At 39.8% G+C, this 21,792-nt stretch overlaps 1 protein-coding gene across 1 annotated transcript in view; it reads left to right on the plus strand.

The window, feature by feature from the left end:
* Positions 1-1,880: 1,880 nt before the first annotated feature.
* The window catches only part of Sdk1 (sidekick cell adhesion molecule 1), an 892,505-nt gene continuing 872,593 nt past the window's right edge, over positions 1,881-21,792 (plus strand). The window contains exon 1 of the mRNA XM_063234098.1: positions 1,881-2,371. Coding sequence (XP_063090168.1) covers positions 2,179-2,371 — 193 coding nt within the window. The 5' untranslated portion in view covers positions 1,881-2,178. The remainder of the gene's footprint in view (positions 2,372-21,792) is intronic.

The raw sequence follows: 21,792 nt of genomic DNA on the forward strand, positions 1-21,792 counted from the left end.
GGGCATATGTTAGTATCTGAAAGGGATAGTTAAGTGTGAACCAAACATGATTAGTGGGTGGAGGGAGGGTGGCTTGCTACAAGCAGTGGGGGAAAAGACTACCACTAGTGTTAGCATTAGTGGATTTACTTACTTTCTTGAGACAATCTTGCGAGATGCAAAATATTACTAACTTTCCCCAGCAAATTAGAGCCAGTAATTTACCAAAATGTTATAACTTGAAAGAGTTAAGACCTCTAAGCCCCAGTTTGCAAACTTTACTGTAATCCTCCCAACTCCCACTCCCATTTCTGAGCTTGGTCCTCAGAATGGAGAGGGCAGGAATTCAGCTCCTGACTTTGGGCAAATCACTACACCTCTGCAACCCTGTTTCCTTACTGGTGTTTGTGACAGCACCTCTCACACACCAGCAGTGACATGGTGTACTGTACAGGGCTGCCCACAGTAAGTGCCCAGTGCACAACAGGTATTGCTACCCCCCCCCCACTTAGACTTTCTGTAATCTTACAAGTTTGAAGAAACACATGTAGCTGGCAACAGGAAAATAAAAGTCCCTCCCCACCCTTAAGTTTCAGCCATATGTTCAGAAGCCACCGGGCCCTGGACACGGTGCCCTTAGGAGCCTTCACTACATTCTCAGAACAGGGCATCTTTGGGGTGTGTCTCTTTTACTCTTCCCAGCATAGAGCTGGAAGGGTTGGGGTGGGGTTGGTCAGATGTATCTCCTAACCCACCTCCTCCATTTGGCTGCTGTCCAAGCCTCAGTTTCCTCACATCTCCTTCAGGGTTACCACAACAGATGTGGAGAGCCTAAAACAGCTAGCTCACACCACGAGTTCTCTGCAAACAGGAGCTAGCTCCCACTCACAGACCTCCTGGCCTCAGAGACATGCTCCCCACCCTCCCTCCTGGGACTATGAACCCGACCATACCAGCAAGTTAGCGTCAAGTACTTGCTCAGAGCCAGGACCCTGCGGGGCGCACTCAGCAACCTCTGGCCTTCCTGACATGGGTGACCTCACTCAGTCACCATCAACGCCCCCAGACTCCTCCCAGCCAACTCCCAGCAGTGTCAGACTCTGTCACCTTCCAGCCCTCCTCCCACGAAAATGCTGGCCTCTGAGCTGTAGAGCGCTGAGTTCACCCCATAAACTCGACTAATGCTTACCACATGCTGCCAAGCCAGCTCCCACCCCCCACGCCAGCGTACTCCACGGCGGGAGTACGTTCCCTGCTGGCGCTTTCCCCAGATCCGCCCATCCTGGGGCTCGCTGGGGTCCTCCGGCCAAACGTGACCTTGGACGTCTCCCCAACCCTTGTCCATTCGTTCGAGCAGGCGGCGGGTTTGCACACAGAGAGCTTCTTGTTGCTGCGAATTAAAAACCTGATCGCGCCTGTTTGTAATTAGAGCGACTTGGCTCGTAGCCACCCTAGCCCGGAGCCCATGAGTGGGCACAGGGCGGCTCCCGGGGCGCGTGCCCACTTGCCCCGGAGCGAGGTCTCCACGGTGCTCGCAAGAGTCCTGCTGCATCTGGGCCCGCCCCCACCTGTCCCACCGCACCTGGGCCTGCCCCACCTGGGCGCCACCCAGCAGCGGGGCTCCGCGAAGCAGCGCCTTCTTGCCGGTGAGCCGGCCCGCGCAGCGAGTGCAAAGACGGCGCCGCCTGCAGTCCCCGCCGAGGGTCCCTAGAGGGCGCAGCTGGCGCGGGAAGCCGCTGGAGCCTAGCGCCGGGGTCGGCGCGAAATTACAGGCGGGCGGGCGCCGCGAGTTTGAAAACAAGCGAGCGCCGAGGGGGCGGGTCCCGGGCGCGGAGCCGCCTCCCTCGGCCAATCAGCGGCGGGCGGCGGGCGCAGGCGGCGCGTGCGGCCGGTCTGTGAATGGGGCGCGGCGGCCGCGGCGAGAGCCGTCGCGCGGGCGGGCGCACTTTCTCCTCAGCGTCGGGCGCGGGCGGTGGTGACAGGGGCTCCTCAGCGTCTGCGACCCCTCACAGAGCGTTGCGGGACCGGCTCTCGGCGGCGGGGACGGGAGCGGCGGCGGGCGTTTCCCCGCTGACAACTTCGCGCCCCCTCACGCGGGGCCCGGACGCCGCCCCTCAGCCCAGAGCGCGCTCCCGCGTCGAGCGGCCGCCCCGCGTCCCCTGCCCGTCCCGCGGCGCCGGGTGGCGGCGGCTGCTCGGCATGGTCCGGGGCGGCGGCGCGGCGGCTCCTGAGCGCGTTGGCCCGGGGCGACCGCGGGGGGCTCCGCCCGCCAGCGACCCCGAGACCCCCGGCCGGGACGCGGGGCGCCGGGCGGCAAAGTTCTGCCCGGGCCGCCGCGGGTGGTGGGCTCTGCTCACGCTTCAGATGCACTTGGTGCGGGCGCTGGCGCAAGGTAGGCTCGGGGGTCCGGGCTGGGGGCGCCGCTGGGCTGGGATCCGGGCCGGGGGTGCAGCCCGGGGGTGGAGTAGGGTAGGCGCTGAGGACGCAGCCCCGAGGGTGCAGCGTCTTGAACTTTACCCGCACGAGCTTTCGAGAACCGCCACCCCACTCTCCCGCGGAGTGACCTGGTCACGACTGCGGATCGCTGGCCCTGGAGGCAGCCGAAGGGTTAATGCGGTGTGCCTTTTAATTCGTGCAGGAATCCGAGGAGAGGGAAACTGAGCTAGTTGGTAGATGCACCGTCTTTGCTAGCTTTTATTTTAAGGGACCTCCAGCCCCGCCATCTCCAAAGTTGGGACCCATCCATCCGTGCCCGCCTTACGGGAACGCGCGAGCTCCGTCCCGTTGCACTGATTGGACCTGGGTTGATTTCTGTCTGTGTTTGCACCGCAGAGTCTTGTTACTGATGAGTGACATAGGCGGTGGACTTCGAAATATCAAGTGTCAGTCACCACCAGTCGCCTTTTCCAGCCTCTCCCTAGGGTCCCGGCCACCCCCGACCCCAAGTCCTGGGGCCCCGACCCCAAGTGGGTGCGGAATAGTCGGTGGAGCGAAAACTTTCAGAGCCCACAGCTTTGTCGCTCCGCTTTGTTTTCCTCCCTCTGTTTAGAACACCGTACTGATCTCTAAAATAGGGAACGAAGATCTGCTGATTGCAAATGACCTTTTGAAAACGGAGGTGGAATCTCTTTTGAAAGGACCCTCACCCTCTCTGTAAATCTGGACTCCCCAATCAGTATTATGCCCCTGTCAGTGTCCTGTTTTCAGCGAATGCTTGTGCGGGGTGGGGGTGAGGACGACGACATATAATATACGCTTTTGGTGGAGTCTTTAAAATAGATTAATGAATCTTGTTTGCTGTTGGCAGCTTTAGAAATAGTCCCTGTCCTGGACTATTACTACCCCAGTAAGGGACTCAGTATTCTGATTTTAAGGAAGGTGGGAGCATTAAATTTAAAAATTAGCAAATGTTCTGTTATGTAAAGATAATTTGTGTGTGGCAACATACAATGACTTGTGTGATAACATTTGTAAAGATCTGAATTCAGAAATATCAGATAGCTTAACTAATATACTTTTAAATTAATGCTTATCTGTTATTTGAATTGTTACCCTCCCGTCAGGGTTTAATAAATTTCGCTTTTCATGTTTTATTACATGAAAACAAATCACTATATTTCTGGTTAATTTAACTCCTCTATTGTAAAATTCCCATTTTATTTATTTGGGTTTATTTTGCTTAATGACTTGGTCTGGGAGACAAGCATTTATTAAGTCATTTTGTAGAATGGAATCTATAGATTGTCAGAGAAACCAGGTTCAAGTGAAGAAATCTAAACAGGATTCCGTGTAGATTGAAAGTAGTGTTTATTAAGTTTCTTTTTTTTTTTCCCTTTAAAAAGAGTGGCTTAATTGTAAACTTGCAGTAAGACCTACAGCTTCCTATATTTGAAGATTTGTGAAGTTCCAGTGATGGGGGGGAAAATCTACCAGCTACCAGATGTTTTGAAATATGTTAACATGGAATTAAAGTTTTCATCAGTTGCCCTTTGAAAGTTTCATGAACTGTTGCATTTTTCAACTGAAATGTTAATTAAAATCATTAAAGAATGTACTAATGTAACAGCCAAACTTTGTTAGAAATGTTTTATCAGTAAAAACATTGGTACCTGTTTTACATTTATATGGTTTATGGAAGTGTACAGATCTTTTAGTGTAAGATTTCAAATAGGTTGTCACAAATTTTAAATTCATTGACAGGTTTCTGTTCTTGTGCTCTGTGAAATGTGTAATATATCCATCATTTTTTATATCATATTGAAAATTCATATTACAGAGGAGATGTCACCATTTGACAAAAGCTCATGTATCTTGAAAATGAAAATTCTGGTGCTGCTATAGAGATTTCTGATGGAATGATGAGTTGGTCATATGCACAGGAATGCATTCTCTTGAATCTTATCGGATACAGTGTAACCTTCTGAATAGAACAGTTAAATCTTAAGATGGAAGTGGTCATAAGTAATCTATTACTATGTAGCTAGGCGATTTCCTGATTTTTCTAAGTTTTTTGCACATCATGTGTGTAGGCTTGGTCATTATGATCTGGAGAAAAAAAGGGCAGCATTGTTCAATAAAAGTTACATGTGTTACTGAATTTGCAAGCTTCTAGCTATGTAATTGCTGGCTTTGTGAAAGGCTCTTTCAGATCTTCCAAGTGTAGCTTTAATATAATACTGTTTCCTCTTGCTGAATGGTAACAAGAATTCCTGTTGTATATGTTGCCTATTGGCATGTGTGTGGCTGATTTCTCTATAGATTCCTCAAAAGCTAAGTTTTTAATTCTGAAAGGCAGGTGGCAATACATGCTTTCTTTATGCTATCTATCGAGAGGCCAGATATGAGTGGTTTGGAAAGTTGACTTCTGAAGCTAAAGATGAATCATACGTATTACATGTGTGAAGTCAGTGGTGCCTTTAGCTTTACTGCTGGGTATTTTTTGGGTTTATTCTGTAAAGTTTATCACACTTCATAGAATGAGCTTATGCCCATCAGGCTAAGAAGAATGGAAATGCCTAAGGCTGTTCAGAGTCCTCAGTTTCTCATTTGGAGTTATTTCCAGTGGTTCTGAAGCATTGTTATGCATATTGTAATCACTTGGAGTATTTGTAAACCTCTAGAGAACCAGCTCCTTTTCTACCGAGCCACAGCCTACTTTCCAAATGATTCTCATATATGCTGGCATTTGAGAATCATTAACTTTTCCCTCACAAATTTGCCTGCAGATTTTATAACCGAATGTTTCTCAAACTTGGTTGTCCTTGGAATTATCTGGGGGGCGGGGGCTTTAAACTGATGTGCTGATGTTTGGCTTTCACATTCAGAATCTGTTTTAATTGACTTGAGGTGTGACCTGGGATTTTGAGCCTTTCCAGGTAATTCTGATGTTTAGCCAAGTTTGAGAACCAAGATTCTAACCCTATCAAATAAGATCACATGAATCCATCTCCCCTTTAACCTTGTCCTGGGCCCATAATTTTCTCCTAATCTATAAATTCCAGTGACTTCTATGTGTCTGGAGCCTGTCTTCACTTTTACCTGATCCAGATTCATGATTTAAATGTTCTAATCAGCATTTTAGTCACATGTTCTATTCCTATGAAATTGGTGAGCTTGCTTTGTACTATTTGGGGTGTGCATCAGAATCATCAATGAAATTAGCAAAACATAGTCACCTGTGCCCTACCTCAGATCTGCTGCGTCTCAAATGTGTGCATTTTACAAACCTCAAGAAATGTTCTTATATCCTTGTTGAGTTTGTCTTTTTTTGGTGGTGGTGGGGGGTGCTAACCCATAATCTTACCTAATTCTGTCACCTTCACGCTGATTTCCTATAGTCTGTATCACTTTTTTCCAGTCCAGAAGTGTCTACTTATTATACTTTTCTGACTTATTTGGATGAAAAAATTATAAAACACTGTTAATTGGGGTCACTACAAATCTAGCTTCCTTATTTGATCTTTATTGTTTTCCATGAGCCAAGAGTACTTTGTTTTTTCTCCTGGAAACCCTCCCCCTCACATTCTAGTAAGTTTGAGTTTCAGACTACTTTGTTCACCCAGAGTCTTAATGCTTACAAAATGCTCAAACACATACTGAATCAAATCTTTTTAGACTACTGCATACTTAACTGCTGGCAGCTAGTCACTTGTTAGTAACTATCTTCTTCTTCTTTTTTTTTTTTTTTTTGGCCTTTTTCCTTTTTATCGGTACCCTGGATCGATCTCACGACTGCCTGCTTGCAAGGCAGGCGCTTATGCCACTGAGCTAAATCCCCAGCCCCTTACTATCTTCTAAATTCGATAGTAAGCAGTTATGAACTGTAGGTCTGTCTCTTTCAGCAAGCCTTTATATGCCAACCACCAAGGGCTCTTTATTCTTCTGAACAACCCCTGATATGTAGGTAGTGTGTCTCTCATTTTAGTTTGAGGAAACTGAAGCACTGAGATGTTAACTAGTGTGCCTAATTTTACCAGGTCTGATAAGTGGGGGAAGCCAGAAAAGTCTGATTCCCAAGTCTTTAATATAATCCACATTTACAGCCCCTGCACCGGAGTGTCTCCCATGTAGCCTCTCCTTTTGGAGGAAAGGGAGAAGCAGGGTGGTAGTCTGATCCATATTACAGGGAAGATGCTGGACAATATTTTCAAATATCGTGTTGAATTACTTCAAATTCAGGTTTATAACTTTAGAGTTGTGACTTAAATGACAGTTTGGAAGAGAAATGTGCATAGCTCTTTTGTACCTACCCCTCTCACTTAATAAAATGGTTGTTACCATTTTGGGGCACCTCTCCCTTCCCTCCTGGTTTTTATTCATAACATTACTGGAATTCTAGCTCAGAGTGGGTTGTTGTGGCAATCTGTTGGCTTTGGTTTCACTTCCCAAGAGTAGACCAATAGCAATGATTCAATCCTTCCTTTGTAGAACATTTGAAAAATTCTATTTATCTGCATTTTGGTACAAGAATTGTATTTAACAAAGAAGTGGGCTTTGTAAGATACACATCTTTTATTTATTAGTTTTATCTTTTATTTATTAGTTTATCAATTGTTAAGTTCAGCTACATACTGGAACAATACTTTGGGAAGATTCCTCTCCCCTCAGGTACTGGAGTAAAACAAAGTGGAAAGCTACAAGTTAATCTTGTAACTAAGTGATATCAAATGAGTTGTTGTAGTTAAAGGCACCTGTGAGGTGCCTTTGTATTCTCATCTTGAGTCTTTGCATAATTTTTGTTAATCTGTGGGATTTGGTGTCTGAGGTGGCAGAAGTTTGCTGCATGCAGTATGTATCTGCCTGCCATCTCATCTTCCTCAGGATGTCCCAGAAATCAGACTGCTACTGCTGACTAAAACTAGAGATTGAAATGGGAAAAAAATAAATATACCTTAGAGATGGGTTTTGACTATGTCATAATTTAAATTTTTCTAAGAAGTAAAGGAAATGGTAGTTGTGGTAAACTCTTTCCATCTAGTGCATGAAGTTAAGTGAAGCTGAGAGTAAGGAATGAAAATACATGGAAATACATCATATAAAGAAGAATTATAGAATTATTTAAAAATAAGACATTGAAATGTTTTATTATTTGGTTGCATGCTAATTAGCAATGATACATTTCTACCTAATGCAGTCGAGCATTTACATTCATATACATACTTTTCTTTGTTATGATTAATTTTATTTCAACATTTCTATAAGGTATTGAATTTGTACATCTCTCTTAGTAAAAAGGGCAAAAACATTTGTACCCATAATCCTGAGGGAGAATGTATTTCATCATTTAGTACTGCAAGTGTAGCACCTTCTGCTATCCTAGCACATAAAAAATTACAGTAGTAAGCTTTTCAGTGAATGCCTGAATTGCAAAAGCCTATCATAGTTTGGCAGATAACAGTAAATGGGTCTATATGGAGACTTATTTTTGAGAAATTATTCATTTTACAGCTTCATTACATTTACCACAATTTTATTATATCTTCATATAAAAATAAATATTATTGGAACATAGATTCATGTATTTGAGTATTGGCATGGTTTGGCATCCTGACAGGCAACTGTAAAGCCTGAGACTCATTTTATCAGCCTGGCTCCAGTGTCCTGTGGATTGTGGTAATGAGACTATTTTCCCTAGAAACACGGATGTGGCAAATGGAAATGGCATTGGCTAAGTGTCAGTAGCCCTGGATATTCTCTCTTTCCAACCACCTTAAAATATGAGCAAGTCTGTTAGCCTCCCTGAGTCTGTTTTCTCATGTGTAAAGGAGGAGGTTAGACTAGATGTTCAGAATCATTCTGCTCTGATTCCCTGATCTTCTATATGTTGTAGCTTTCTGCCCTTCACCAGATTCTCTAGGTATCTCCTGTCTGGGGCACCTGCAACTTCATATGTCTTTGCTCTTAGTAGCTGCTTCTCTTTGTTTTACTTTTGCAGGGTATTTACAATGTTGAAGACCACTGAGGTGCAGTATAATATTTCTCCTTAGCTGCTGCCATCTAACACATGATATATTTACTCTAGCCTGAAAAATGGTTCATGCCCAAAATTTTAGGTTCTGTAAAACAAATTAGTGATGTAATCTATCTGTGTAACCGTAAGTTTGGAGAAATAAATCTTTTTAAAATAGAGGATGCTTGTTTATCTGAATGGCCAAGAGAGGAAAGGGCAGGGCTAATCAAAATCTATCAGAGGCAATTAATGCAATGAGAAAGTTAAAAAATAAATGAAATAATCATGGTTATAAGGATGTTTATATTTGCTGGACTGTGACTCAGTAATTATAGAGACTAGTAGATGCTGTCTTTTGACATTTCTGTACCCATCCTAATGTTGGTTTAATTGTCTTCAGTAGGACTTTTAATAACTCAAAGGATTTTAAAATTAACACAAGAATTATTTTCATTTTAGCAGGCTTAGCTGGCATTCCATTGTTACACAATATGTAGTGAAGTTAACAGCTATCAATTAGTCTAATTTCTTGACAACTGACATGCCAGTCAAATAAATCTATTAATTTACTAATCTTTGGAGATTAGTTTGTTGAGTGTAGGCTAAGACTATAGTTTCAGTAGTGTTTTTAGCTTGTGTGTGTATTTTTTAAAACATTTATATTAATGGGGTCTGTCTTTAAAGATGTGGACATTAGAGAATAGGCTAGACCCAGAGGCTGATTATTACAAAGATAAAGTTAGTGTTGAGTGGAATGTTTTGTTGCCTTTTCTCCCTTTTATAACTCTTCTCTGTACCCTAGATCAAATTTTTTACTATGAGAGGTTCAGAATTTGTGTTTTATAATGATGAATGGTCTTTCTACAATTTGGGGAAGTTAATCAAAGAATGACATTAATGACTTGGGGAGGAATAGGTATACATGGGAAGCTCCAGTAGTTGCCTCTCTTTGTAACTAGTGGTAGGAATTACGGTGAAAATCATGCTAGTTAGACATATATTTCAAATTTCTACTAAAAAGTTATTTTGTATGATTTAGGTTGGGGTAATCAACTGGAGTTATTTTGCATATGTTTATGGTTTTCTTACAAAAGAGAGCCTGTTTCTAGAGTGGAGGGCAGTTATTTGACCTCTCCCTGGGTGTTTGGTGCAGTGCAAAACGAATGAAAGAAATTTTGATTGTGTATGACCAAGCCCTTATACACATAGATGTCAGCATTGATTTTATATGTGAACCACCAGATGGCAACAGAAAGAGTGTTTGTGTAGGATATACTCTCTGATTTCCACAGCTAATATTTTCTTTCAGGGAATACCACTTCTCTATATATTTTTGTTGTTCATAATTTTTTTTTTTTTTTTTTTTGCTAAAAGAGTGGTGAGTTTATAATACTTGAGAATGTAAGATCACAATCAGGAAATAGAATAGTGGTACTGTGACACTGGAAAAGGATTTTATTTGTATGAGTGAATGTATAAATTATTTGCAAAGGGACTCAGTTTCTAGGGATGCAGATTTATCACTAATATTATGGTGTAGTTATTTTTCTACTTGTACTTTTTTATTCAGCATTATTCAGTTCTTTGAGTAAGCAGTGATTGTAAAACATTAAAGTGTGACTTTTGTGCGAAAGCATTTCATGTAACACTTTTAAAAGGAGGAACATGTGAGTTTACAAACATAGAGCATATTTAACATATTTTCTGACCAAAAGTATTTTTATTTTACTTAGAAATTTATTATACTTTTATCTGGTAGGCATAGCTTTTTTTTTTTTTAAATGTGTATCATCCTGACTTCTCAAAGCTGTTTTGCTTAGCTAAGCAAGTTAGAAACTCAATCTTAACTACGTTAAAAAAAAAGACTTTATTGGAGGGACCCAGAAATATGATATAAGCTAGCAGGATATGTGGAAACTTGGGCAAGTTTAAGATTCAGTTCCACTTCAGATATAATGGGAGCCCTATGCTCAAGTGCAAGAGGCCCACTTTGATCCCTAGCACCACAAAGAAACAAAACCAAATCCTCAGGTACTAATTGCCTATTTCATCATCTCTGTTTACTTCTGATTCTGTGTTGGTGTCATTCCTAATTGAACATTGCTTTCTGTTTGTGGCTATGACCCAGGTGTTGCCAGTCTTTGTATTCCTATAGCTTCAGACCCTGAAATAAAGAATGATTTAAAGCTTTGGTTCAGGTTCAAAATTTGTCTAATGATCAGATTTATGTTTTAAAATCATTATTCCAAAGGGCAAAAAAGCATCATTTGTATTACAACACTGAAATGGGTAGAAGAAACTACAGTGAGTAGCTCTAGATGAGCCAGGCTATGACAACAGTAGAGATAAAAGAAAGTAGATGCTTGGAGTATCGTGGTAGTGCTGGAGACAGGGAGAGGTGATACAGGAGAGAGAGATCAGGGGGCCAAAACTGGACAGGATTTGGTAATAGGCTGAATATGGAAGGTAAGGAAAAGTTGAATCATTTGGAGGAAAATTAATACACCTTAAGGCTGTAATGTTAAGGGAAATAAATTAAACACATAAGCTTACATAGCATATGATTTCTCTTATATGAGAATCTCAAAATATAAATAAAGAGGAAGACAAAAGATAATAGAAAATAGGGAAGTAGATCGTTTGCAAAAGGGATGGGACCAAGAGATGGAAAGAGAAAGAGAGTAAGAGGGAAGGGGAAGTCAAAAGAATTAAGATGTGTTAGGTGCATGTACAAACTTCCCATGATGAATGTAATCATTATGTACTGCATACATGTATCAATAAAACAAAGCTGGAAAAAGGTTGGTGTCCAAGTTTCTGGCTTGTATGAGTAGCTGGTTAGTATAGTGATTCACAGAGGTTGGACTGCCTTACTGTTTTGAATGTGGGATGAAAAAAAATATGTATGAGAGATTGAACACAAGGCATTTTCACAGAGCTAAATCTCTAGCACCACTTTTATTTTTTATTTTAGGCAAGGTCTTGATAAGTTGCCCAGGCAGATCCCAAACCCTCCTGCCTTAGCTTCCCAAAGGTACTGGCATTGCAGGCATGTGGCACCATGCTTAGCTGCTACAAGATACTTTTGGGACATCCTGAGCTATTAGATGCTAATTGGATAGATGAGTTTTACAATCAAAGGGGGCTAGGCTCAATATAAGTATTTGTGGAAACAGTGTAGCATACTGTTTAAGAGGATGGGCTTGTGTGTGTATTTTTTAAAGCATAAAATGACCCATCCACTTGTGTGATGTCCTTCCTTGGATTGGTTGCTTAGTCTTCTTTAAGATTTATTTTTCTCAACCCTGAAGAACTATGATTGTCCCTACTTCATAATAGCTGTTGTGAGGATTGATTGATATGATTGCAGGTAGAATGTTTAACATCAAGTACTGTACATAGCATAAAACCAAAATGTGTTAGGTGCTGTTGTTATTTACAGTTTGGTGGACAAGAATCATGCCTTAATAATCTCTCCCCCCAAATCATTAGCAGTTAATGAGCCACTGTAGTACAAAGTGGGAGTGTGAACAGTTGAGAAGACTAGAGAAATATTATATCCATAGCAATCTGCCTGTGATTTACTGGATAAATTGTAAGGGGAGAATGGAGCAGACAGGTGAATGAAAATGAAAACCAAGAAAAGGCTGTTGGGTTTGTTGATTAGTGGGAAGCGAAAAACTGTTTTTTTCTGTCTTTTGTGAGACAATTCATTTTGGCCTTGAGCTCACTTTATATCCCACACTGGACTTGAATGTGTAACGATTCTCCTCCTCAGTGGGAGACCTCAGTCTCTCAATGGTGATCTTTTAAAGCATAACTTCTCTGGAGTTATATGAATCAACAGGTGTGTTCTCATACATACTGTGGGAATTCTCAGGAAGTGCCTACAGAGGCATTTGAAATGCATAAGAACACAATGATTTTAAAATTTATTTAAAATAAAAGTATTTATTTGAAATGTGTTCTCAGGGATTGGAAAAAAATGTGGGCTGATGTCATCTGGTAAATGATGTTGTTTGTCACAGTTCTGAAAGTTATTTTAGTTTTATATTTTGCAACTACTGGAGGCTTCTAGTGGCATTGCTGCAAGAGGACTTGAATCCCCACTATAGATACATAGAAACTGTGGACAAAATTTAGCAAGAACAAACAAAAGCATTCCTGGGCTTGCATGACCAGGAAATCCCCAAGTGCCAGAAATGAAAAACTGACTCCATTCAAGGGCAGTAGTCAGGAGCTCCAGGCCTGTGGTAGGTCCAGATCTTGGACATAGGCCTGTAGGGACTAATGGGGGTGTACTGGGGTGTGGGGTTTTCTGAGGAAGCAAGAGACTTGCCTCAGGTCTGCATAAAGTTGGAAGGTAGAGTTGAGATCATCTGCCATAAAACCTTCTGTGAAAAGAGACTGGAAAAAACTTGCCTATTGTCTGGGACAGTGCAAACAAACTTGCTGTCTTCCTGAGGTGGTGATAATAAAAAAAAGAGACATCTTAAACCTAAGGCTGCAGCTCAGGATGGGCATATGTTCAATTTAACATTTCTTCCAGTGCAATTAACTTTCACACTGATAAATTAGCACAAAATCTGGCCTAGTACTGTGGAAACTAATTGAGCCCTCAGAAGTAAGTGTGAAACTGTCCTGCAGAGTAGATTAAAAACCTAGGACTCTTCTGGAGGAAACAACTTATGCTAAAGATGAACTTGAAATACTAAAGTGACCCCACCCCACAAGGAAATGAATCACTGGGAAAGAAAGCCAGTAGATGTTATAAATAGGAAATTAGTACTCCAGGAGGTAAAGATGATGGGACACATAAAAGAGATTGCTTGTTGAAAATTATTAGAGATGAAAGAAGTAAGACTCTAATGAAAGAACAGATTAGAAAATGAACACGTAGATTTGGAAAACCAAATAGAACTTCTAAAAATGAAAATTATAGTCATTAAATTTAAAAAGTAACCCGAATGGACAGGTTAAATAGCCAAGTAGATATACTTGAGGAGAAAACTATTGATTTTTAAGGAGATTTGAGGAAATTGCTTGGAAAACAGTGCATGAGAGACAAGGGGTGAAAAATGAGTCAAGAGGGGCTGGGGATTTAGCTCAGAGGCATAAGCACCTGCCTTGCAAGCAGGCAGTCGTGAGTTCGATCCCTGGTACCGATTATATATTAAAAAAAAAAAAAAAAGAAAAATGAGTCAAGATTCATGAACTTTAGAATGAAAAAGTACAATATTACTTTGAGCTTTCAGAAAGAGAACATAGGAGATATAATGGCCAAAAGTTTTTGTGGTGTAAGACCTGGGTTCTTAAGTTCCAGAAGCACAGGGAATTACAAGCAGGATACGTAAAAATAGTGTGTGGACAGAATGCAGGTGAAATGCTAGAAGATAAGGCAGACCAAGTAGATGAGACAGGTAGATGTCTAGACTGGCAGATGTTTATTGTGGAAGAAGATCAATAATATCTTCAAAGTACTGAAGTGAGAAAACCCCAATGTAGAAGTATGTATGCTTTTAAAGTAATGTTCAAGGGTAAGCATGAGATAGACATTTTTGACCATTCGTGGACTAGATTTTTGCTGGAGGAACTGCTAAAAGATATACTTCAGGAAAAAAGAAGTTGAACCTGAAGGAGAGAGCTGCAGGTAGCTAAGTGATAGGAAGCAATGTAGCAATGTGTCCCTTAAAATTGCCTTGTGATCTGAGAACAGTGAGTACAGTTGGCTGCCCATAATCTACAGGGCTTACGTCCGTGGATTCAGCCCGCTCTGCATTGACAATATTCAGGCAAAAGGCTTTGCATTTTTATTGAACTTGTAGATATTTTGTCCCTAAATAATGCAGCTTAACAGTTACATAATGGGGGCTGGGGATTTAGCTCAGCTGCATAAGCACCTGCCTTGCAAGCAGGCAGTCGTGAGTTTGATCCCTGGTACCGATGAAAAGGAAAAAGACAAAAACAAACAAAACCCAGTTACATAATGTTTACTTCATATTAGATGTCATAATCTAGAGATGATTTAAATACATGGGAGGATGTGTGTATGTCATATGCAAATGCTGTACCATTTTACATAAGGAATTTGAACATCTGCAGATACTGGTATCTGGTGGATATGAGATACTGGCATCATCTCCAAGGATACTGAAGGACAATTATATTAGCAGTTTCTAGTAGTAATATGTACAGTTTAGCTAAGGAGTTTGAGTCATGGAGGAAGCAGGGAACTATAGGGTTGGGGAGATGTTTGTCAGAGGATACAAAAATTCAGTTAGGAGTGATAAACTCAAAAGATCTATTTTATAGCATAGTGACTAATGTTAATGTAATTTATTGTTGAAACTTGCTAAACAGATTTTAAGCATTTTCACTGTAAAATACATTAAACAGTGTATATGTTAAATAGCTAGTTTTAGCCCATTCCACAGTGTATCTCATTTCAAAACATGTTGTGCATAGTAAATATGTAGCTAACACTTGAACAGTGTTGGGGTGCCCACTTTTCTTTTTTTTTGAGTGCCCACTTTTCTACACATGAGTATCTGTGGATAACTTTTGACATACCATAAGAGAATAGCCTGCTGTTGATGAGAATCCTTACATAGTCAATTAATTCACATTTTGTATATTGGATATTAGGTATGGTGACAAATTCTCAAGCAATAAGAGGTTATCTTTTACTTTTGCACTGTATTTGCTGGAAAGACAGATACTTAGGATGAGATGAGTATTGGTAGGGGGCATTTTGAGAGTATATTCTACAAACGAGCTCACTGCAATAGCACAGGAAATATTATGAAATTATTGTAGTACAGTATGGACTACAGTTAATTTTAATTTTTGTGATTGTTTTCTTTTGGTGTTGGGGATTGAACTCAAGACCTTGCATATGCAGACATAAGCTCTGAGTTACAATTATGATTTAATAATGTACCATCATATTTGTTTACATTTCTCTCCACTGAAAATGCCACTGTGTACTGTCGGTATTTGTATGTTTTGATAAATTGTTTTTAAAAATGGATTTGTGTATATTTAATGGTAGTAAATGCTGTTTATATACATATATTTTATGCATTCATGGTATACATTTTTCTTAATGTTTTTGATATTTCAAGCATGTTGGCTTACAGTTTTTCAGATTGTTGCAGATCTCAAAAAAAAATGCAGACAAGTGAATACATACAGTTCAAGGCCATGTTGTTCAAAGGTCAACTGTATACAATTTTTGTCAGTCAAAAATTTCAGAAGTAAATAGCTGAGTAATTCAAGCTTTCAGTGCTGTTTCTTTCTCCATGGAGCTGTAGTATATGGGAGAATGGATGCTGACAAATGTAAGGCAGTGCAGTCGACATTTGAGGGCCCTTGAAGCCATATAGAGGATTCAGATTTTAGTGAGTTGCTACTATGCAGGTCGTGTTAAAGTCTGGACATTCAGATTAGCACTTGGGAACAAAGATGAAGGATTCAGTTAGAAAGACTGAATAGGAGTGAAGAACTCAACATGCAGGGTTCTTTTTTCTTTTTGTGGCATTAGGAATCCGTGCCAGGGCCTTATACATGCCAGGCAAATGCTATCCCCTGAGCTATGTCTCCAGCCCTTTTTATTTACTGTTTAAAATTTTGAGGCAGTCTCACTAGGCTGGGCTTGAACTTATGATTCTCTTGCTTTAGCCTCCTGACAACTGACTTGCTTTAAAAGTTGCTTTTTAGGGGTGAGTAGCCAAATTTCATCATAGATCCTATTTGCGATGAAAACTTTTTTTTTTTTTTTTTTTAAAGCCAAACCTCAAGTGGCATGTGGATTGTCCCATATCAGTTTAGGGAGGAAGCTGGGTTGACTGGAGTACTTTGGTATGTATTACTCTAGAGCAGGTCACTCTGACTAAAATGATAGGATCTGAAGTTTTCCGTTTTTTGTTTTTTGTTTTTTTTTTTTAGTGGGTGGTATAATACATGAGAAGACTATGTTGGTATTAAAAAGGATGTTGTAGAAGTGACTGTGATCCACGCGGAATGGTGGTCTGGACAGATTAGGTGGAAAATGAAGTTACAGAATGTTTCGTACACCGTAATAGCATGTTTTTATGGAATGCTTTTATGTGTTAGGCAGTGGGCTAAGGCCTTTCTATGCAGCATCTTATATCCTTTATAGTTTGTTTTATAGATGAGGAAATGGAGATAAGAAAAGTTAAGACCGCCCAATAAGTAGTGGGACTGGGCTTTGGTTGCAGCCCGGGGTACTGCCCTGAGCTCCTCCTCTTCCTAGTCCTTTTCTCTGCTGTCCTCTGTACATGGCATGAGCCATTTTCATAAGAAACTTCCTGGTACAGACTTTCTCTGACTTAGACCATTCATGTATCTGCAGATAAAGAAGGACCTAGAAGCCAGCAAATCAGGATATTGATAGAAGTTGTGTCTTGCTGAATAGAATTTTGTTTTATGTATTTTTACTTTTTTCTATTTTCTAATTTTTCTATAATGATTTAGATTGCTTTTGAAATAATAATATTTATGCTTCTCTATGAGATTTAATATTAAAAAATACTGGAGATGTGATATTAAGTAGAAAACCCTTAAGAAATTACTTAGTTTTATAATATGAAGAGATATGCTTGAAAGATTAGGCCACTGTGCTTAATGTGGTTATCAAGGGAGAGAGGAATATCTTCTCTTTCTGAATGTTCTAAGCTTCAAATAATAAGCATATATAACTATTTTAAAATTGCAAAAACAAAATTCTTTACCATTATGTGGTATCCTTGAATTTTAGGAGGAATGTAGAATGAAATCAGTTTAATGGTTGAGACTGAGAGTGAGTGGGTGTGGGAAAGTGGGATTTTGGTCATTTTATCTATTCATAGGAAGTTAAGCTATAGTTTGGGGCCTTGTTTGTTAATCTGTTGGAAAAAGGCATGTAGTATCTTCAGTTACAGTTTTTTTGTAAGAACAAAAAACTCCTTTGAAAGATGGATTGATAAATGCATTTGTTCCATTGATTTCTGGTTAGAGCTGTTTAATCTTTTTGATTCTAGTGTCAAATTTCTCCTATAACAGCTCTTGATATCAAATCCATTCAGTACATTCAAGTTTTTTATGGTAGGATGTACAAAAATATTTGAAACATAGATGTAAATGAAAATTAGGAGTGGATTAAAATATAAGTAAATTCAGTTCTTAAAGGTTAAATTTTAAGAACTGAATTTTATTTTACATAAAATATATTACTTGGGAGAGCATTGCATATGAATGCAATACTATGGTAGGGAACAGTTGGGTGATACCTGGATCACAAAACCAAACCATTTTACAAGAATGTGCTGGTACATAGTATGGTGCGTCTGGCCATTTCTCTGTCCTATCATCTCCAGACTTGTTTTTATGGAACTCTGTGAATCTCTGCAGCTAATGTGGTTTTCACTTATTCTGAGACTGGGACATTCAGTTTTTCCTCATCTATTTGTTTTCCAGAGAATTCTCCTTTTGCTTGAGCAAACAGTGTTCAGATCTACTGAAATGGGAGAAGGTGTTTAATAAGCTTTACTAGCAATTTAAAATCTTATACATAGAAAGTTACTAAATTAAAGTTTTTCAGTAAACTATAGGAATATTCTTCTTAATGATTATGTTATTCACTTACTTGCAACATAAATTTGTTCATGTTTTTTGGTTTCTGTTTTCATGTTTCTCCTTCCCAGACTAATTGGGGAGCAAGAATTCCTTTCCTGCCTTGTTTGCTTTAGATGGTTTTGTGCCTTCATCTTTTTTCCTCATTTCTGTAACTTGAGTTTATTTTGTAATTGTTTTCCTATGACCTGTTAAGGAGTGAACTTTTCTCTTTCCTTTTCCTTTTTTAATTGACTGTCTTTGAGTGGCTGCTATATTTTTTATCTTGAGGCCCATATGATGACGGCTTGCTCCCCAGGAAGGTCCTTTTGCAGGCGATGGGGTTAAATCATTGGGAGCCAGCCCTTGAAGAGATGTGGGAACTCTGGTTCTTTCTTCTTTCTCACTTCCTGGCCATGAGATGAGCAGTTTTGCTTTGCAATGTGCTCTTACAGTGAGTGATGTGCTTTCTTGTCATGGGTCTGAAAGCGCTGAGACCAACCAGTCATGGACCATAGCTTCTGAAAACATCTTTTTTTTCTTTGTAAGTTGATTTTCTCAGTTGTTATAAAAACCACAGTATAGTATAGAAGTGGATACAATATTCTAGCGGAAGCTAAGTTTTCCTTCCTACCTCCATTAAGATTCCTGCAGTGTTTTCTATGTTCACAGGAACTGTTCTTTTCTTTTTGTCCATTCAGGCTATGTTTAGATTATGAGTAATGTTAATAGGCACCTGAAAGGTTAGAGCATTTTAAAAGGACACTTGATTAGAACAGGTATGCCTTTATTGTTCTTAAACCTCTTTAGCTTTGGAAACAAGGGTAAGGTATCCTTCAGACAGTGTGGGAGTTTGGTTTTTACAGTTATATTGTTTTATTAGGAAGTACTTGTTTTTTGTGGAAAAACTACAGAAACAGGTTGGATTGTTACTGTACTAAAGTGTAAATAGTGAAAATGTCTATTTTTCTGATGCTCAGTCTCCTAGTTTCTTCTACCTGAAGACAACACTATACTGTTTCATGAGTGATATTCAGTGATATTTTATGCATATACAGCCCTATAGATTCCCCCTTTCATATAGAAGATAACATACTATTAGTTTGGAGCCCACCCCCAGTGCATTTGTTGTCTTCAGTTTGAGATTGTTTCACATAAAGCACATATGGATCTATCTTGTTAAAACATACATACATAAGAAATATATTTTAAAAGCATCTGATGTGATACTGTAGCATGATGCTGTCATGAGTCTTGGACATAGATTGAAATTCTGGCTTTGCCATTTTTGAACTGTGTAACTTTGGCCAGTTTATGTAATTTTTCTGTGTTTCAGGTACTCATTTGTAAAGCAGAATTAATCTCTTTCACAAGATTTTTGTAAGGATTAGAAGAGATAATGTATGTAAAGCACTTAGCACAGTGTCTTGTTTAATAAATCATAGCTATTATTGTACTCATTAATTTATCCGATAAGATGAACTCCTAATGTGTTTCTCCTTCCTCAACTAAAATAAAGTGCACAGAAAGCATTATTACTTGTTACTTTTTGTGTTTTTAACTTAGCTTGGCTGTCATTTTTTTCTAGTTTCATCATTTATTTTCTCTCCGTCCCTCCTGACCCTTTCCCTAGTGAATATTATGGTCTTCTTTTACTTTGAAGTTTCTTGCCTTGATGATGGCTTTACCTGACCTTCCATAGTCTCCTTGCCATTGTATTAATTGCCACCATTTGTGGCTTAATATAAAAACAGGAGAAATATCATATTCCAAAATAAATAAAATATTGCCCACCATGTGTATTCAAGTCACTGAACAGAATGATTCATGTTGTGATCAGGATTTCAGTGGCTACAGAACTGAGGCCTGAGTGGACATGAAATCTGGCAGGGAGGGATAAATGGACCAAGATGCCACAGAAGCACTTCACTAGTGTGAGTCTGTCTGGGGTGGCCTCAGAAGGCTGGTCCACAAAATGATACTATCATCATTAAATTAACACAGGGCAGCAGGGCTTCACAGGGCATGGCATTCAGGGTGTGGTGTGTGTAATGTGTATGTCAAAATAGAAAAATGTAGTCTATAAAGCCAAAAACAGCTTCCCTGAGTTACTCTGTTGCTGGCCCTCAAAGTATCAGCATCTAGCTGTGACTGGACCCCACCCTTTTTTCCAGGGCAGGAATGGATCTCACTTGGCAGAGGTCTTAGAGTTAGGATGGATTCTCCAGAGCTGTGAGTGGAGGGCTGTGAAAGCCCGAGTGTCTGAAGGAGCATAATGTGACCTCCATACCCACCACTGGTATGGCCTAACTGTGTAGGCATACACAGGGGAGGTTGCTTTGTATGTCTCCTTGAGAGTAAGCACTCAGGCCTCTGCCTGTGACATGTTTTCATTCTTTGTCTGATACGTGCATGGACTATTTGATAATCTGTGTTTTTGTCTCTTTGAGTTTTTAATAATTATATGCTACAGTGGTGAGAAAGGATCTATCATCTACTCTCAAGGTATCTGATGATGGTCTTCATGTGTCTATTTATTGCCAGCCCAGGCATCTCTTCTGCCATATAGTGAAGGAAATTTGAAATACTCTATTTAAGGATTTCAGTTCTGTTAGTTTCTTATTTATAGTAAAAATCTGATTTCATTTTCCTAAATATAATTCATTCGTAATCCTTTTTTTTTTTTTTCATTTTTCTGAAAATTTGAGCAATTGAAGAGGTGATAGCCGTACTGTGTGCTAGGAGAGAGAGAAAACAAATTTCTCTTTGCCTAATGAAATTGGCTGGAAGTGGTGTTAGAACATGGTATGGCAGAATCTGAATTCTTCTGCTCTTTAATTAATTAATTAATTTATTTTTTGAGACAGGGTCTCACTATGTAGTGCAGGTTGACCTTAAACTCATTTAGGGAGCCCAGGCTGACCTAGAATTTCTGGTGATTCTCCTGCCTCAGCTTCCCAAATACTGGGATTACAAATGTGCACCACCACACCAAGCTTCTTCTAGTCTTTGAAATAGTCCCTCCTGATTTACTTCCCCTTCCTCAATCTGTTATTTGTGGGTTTATGCAGCTTCAGATAATTACTTCCTGCACACCCTCTTTACCCTCTCAGGAGCTGGGCATTGTGGAGACCTGATTGCTGCTTCTGATCATCCTTGCTCTCTTTTCTAGTTATGACTTCCTTTTGTTTTTTTGCCTATTTCATGCTCTTAAATTCTAATTTCACACCTACCATGAATTCTGTGGAGAAAGCTACAAATAAAATAAAACTGGGCATTTTTATATATATAGAATAAGAACTCGTGTCACTGTAAATTGCTGTTTAGTATTTTGATATATACATCTTAAAGTCTGAATTTCTTCTTTAAAAAACTAGCCTTATTAAATATTGATTTTTCACTCCTACTCCTATTTCTCAATGAGAACCCTAAAGAAAGATGAGGCTTTTTTTTTTGTTTGTTTGTTTTTGGTACCAGGGATTTAACTTACGACCTTGTGCTTGCCAGGTAGGTGCTGTGCCACTGAGCTATATCCCTGGCCCAAGGCAGTTTGACTAATTTTTGATCTTTACTAGTAAGTCAACGGAAATCAAACTATATCCGTGATGCCAGTTCATGCTTTGTAGATTTTAGTCAAAAATCTTGTATTTTAAACAGTTGCTCTATTTAAGTGATATTGTCCCAGAATAAGTGCTACTTGAATTATAGAATTTGTTCCAAAGACTATTCAACTTTGTTTAAAAAGGAAATAA

This window comes from Cavia porcellus, unplaced genomic scaffold (genome assembly GCF_034190915.1).
Source record: "Cavia porcellus strain 051 isolate PalLab524CR breed Dunkin Hartley unplaced genomic scaffold, mCavPor4.1 scaffold_23, whole genome shotgun sequence".
Classification (NCBI taxonomy): domain Eukaryota; kingdom Metazoa; phylum Chordata; class Mammalia; order Rodentia; family Caviidae; genus Cavia; species Cavia porcellus.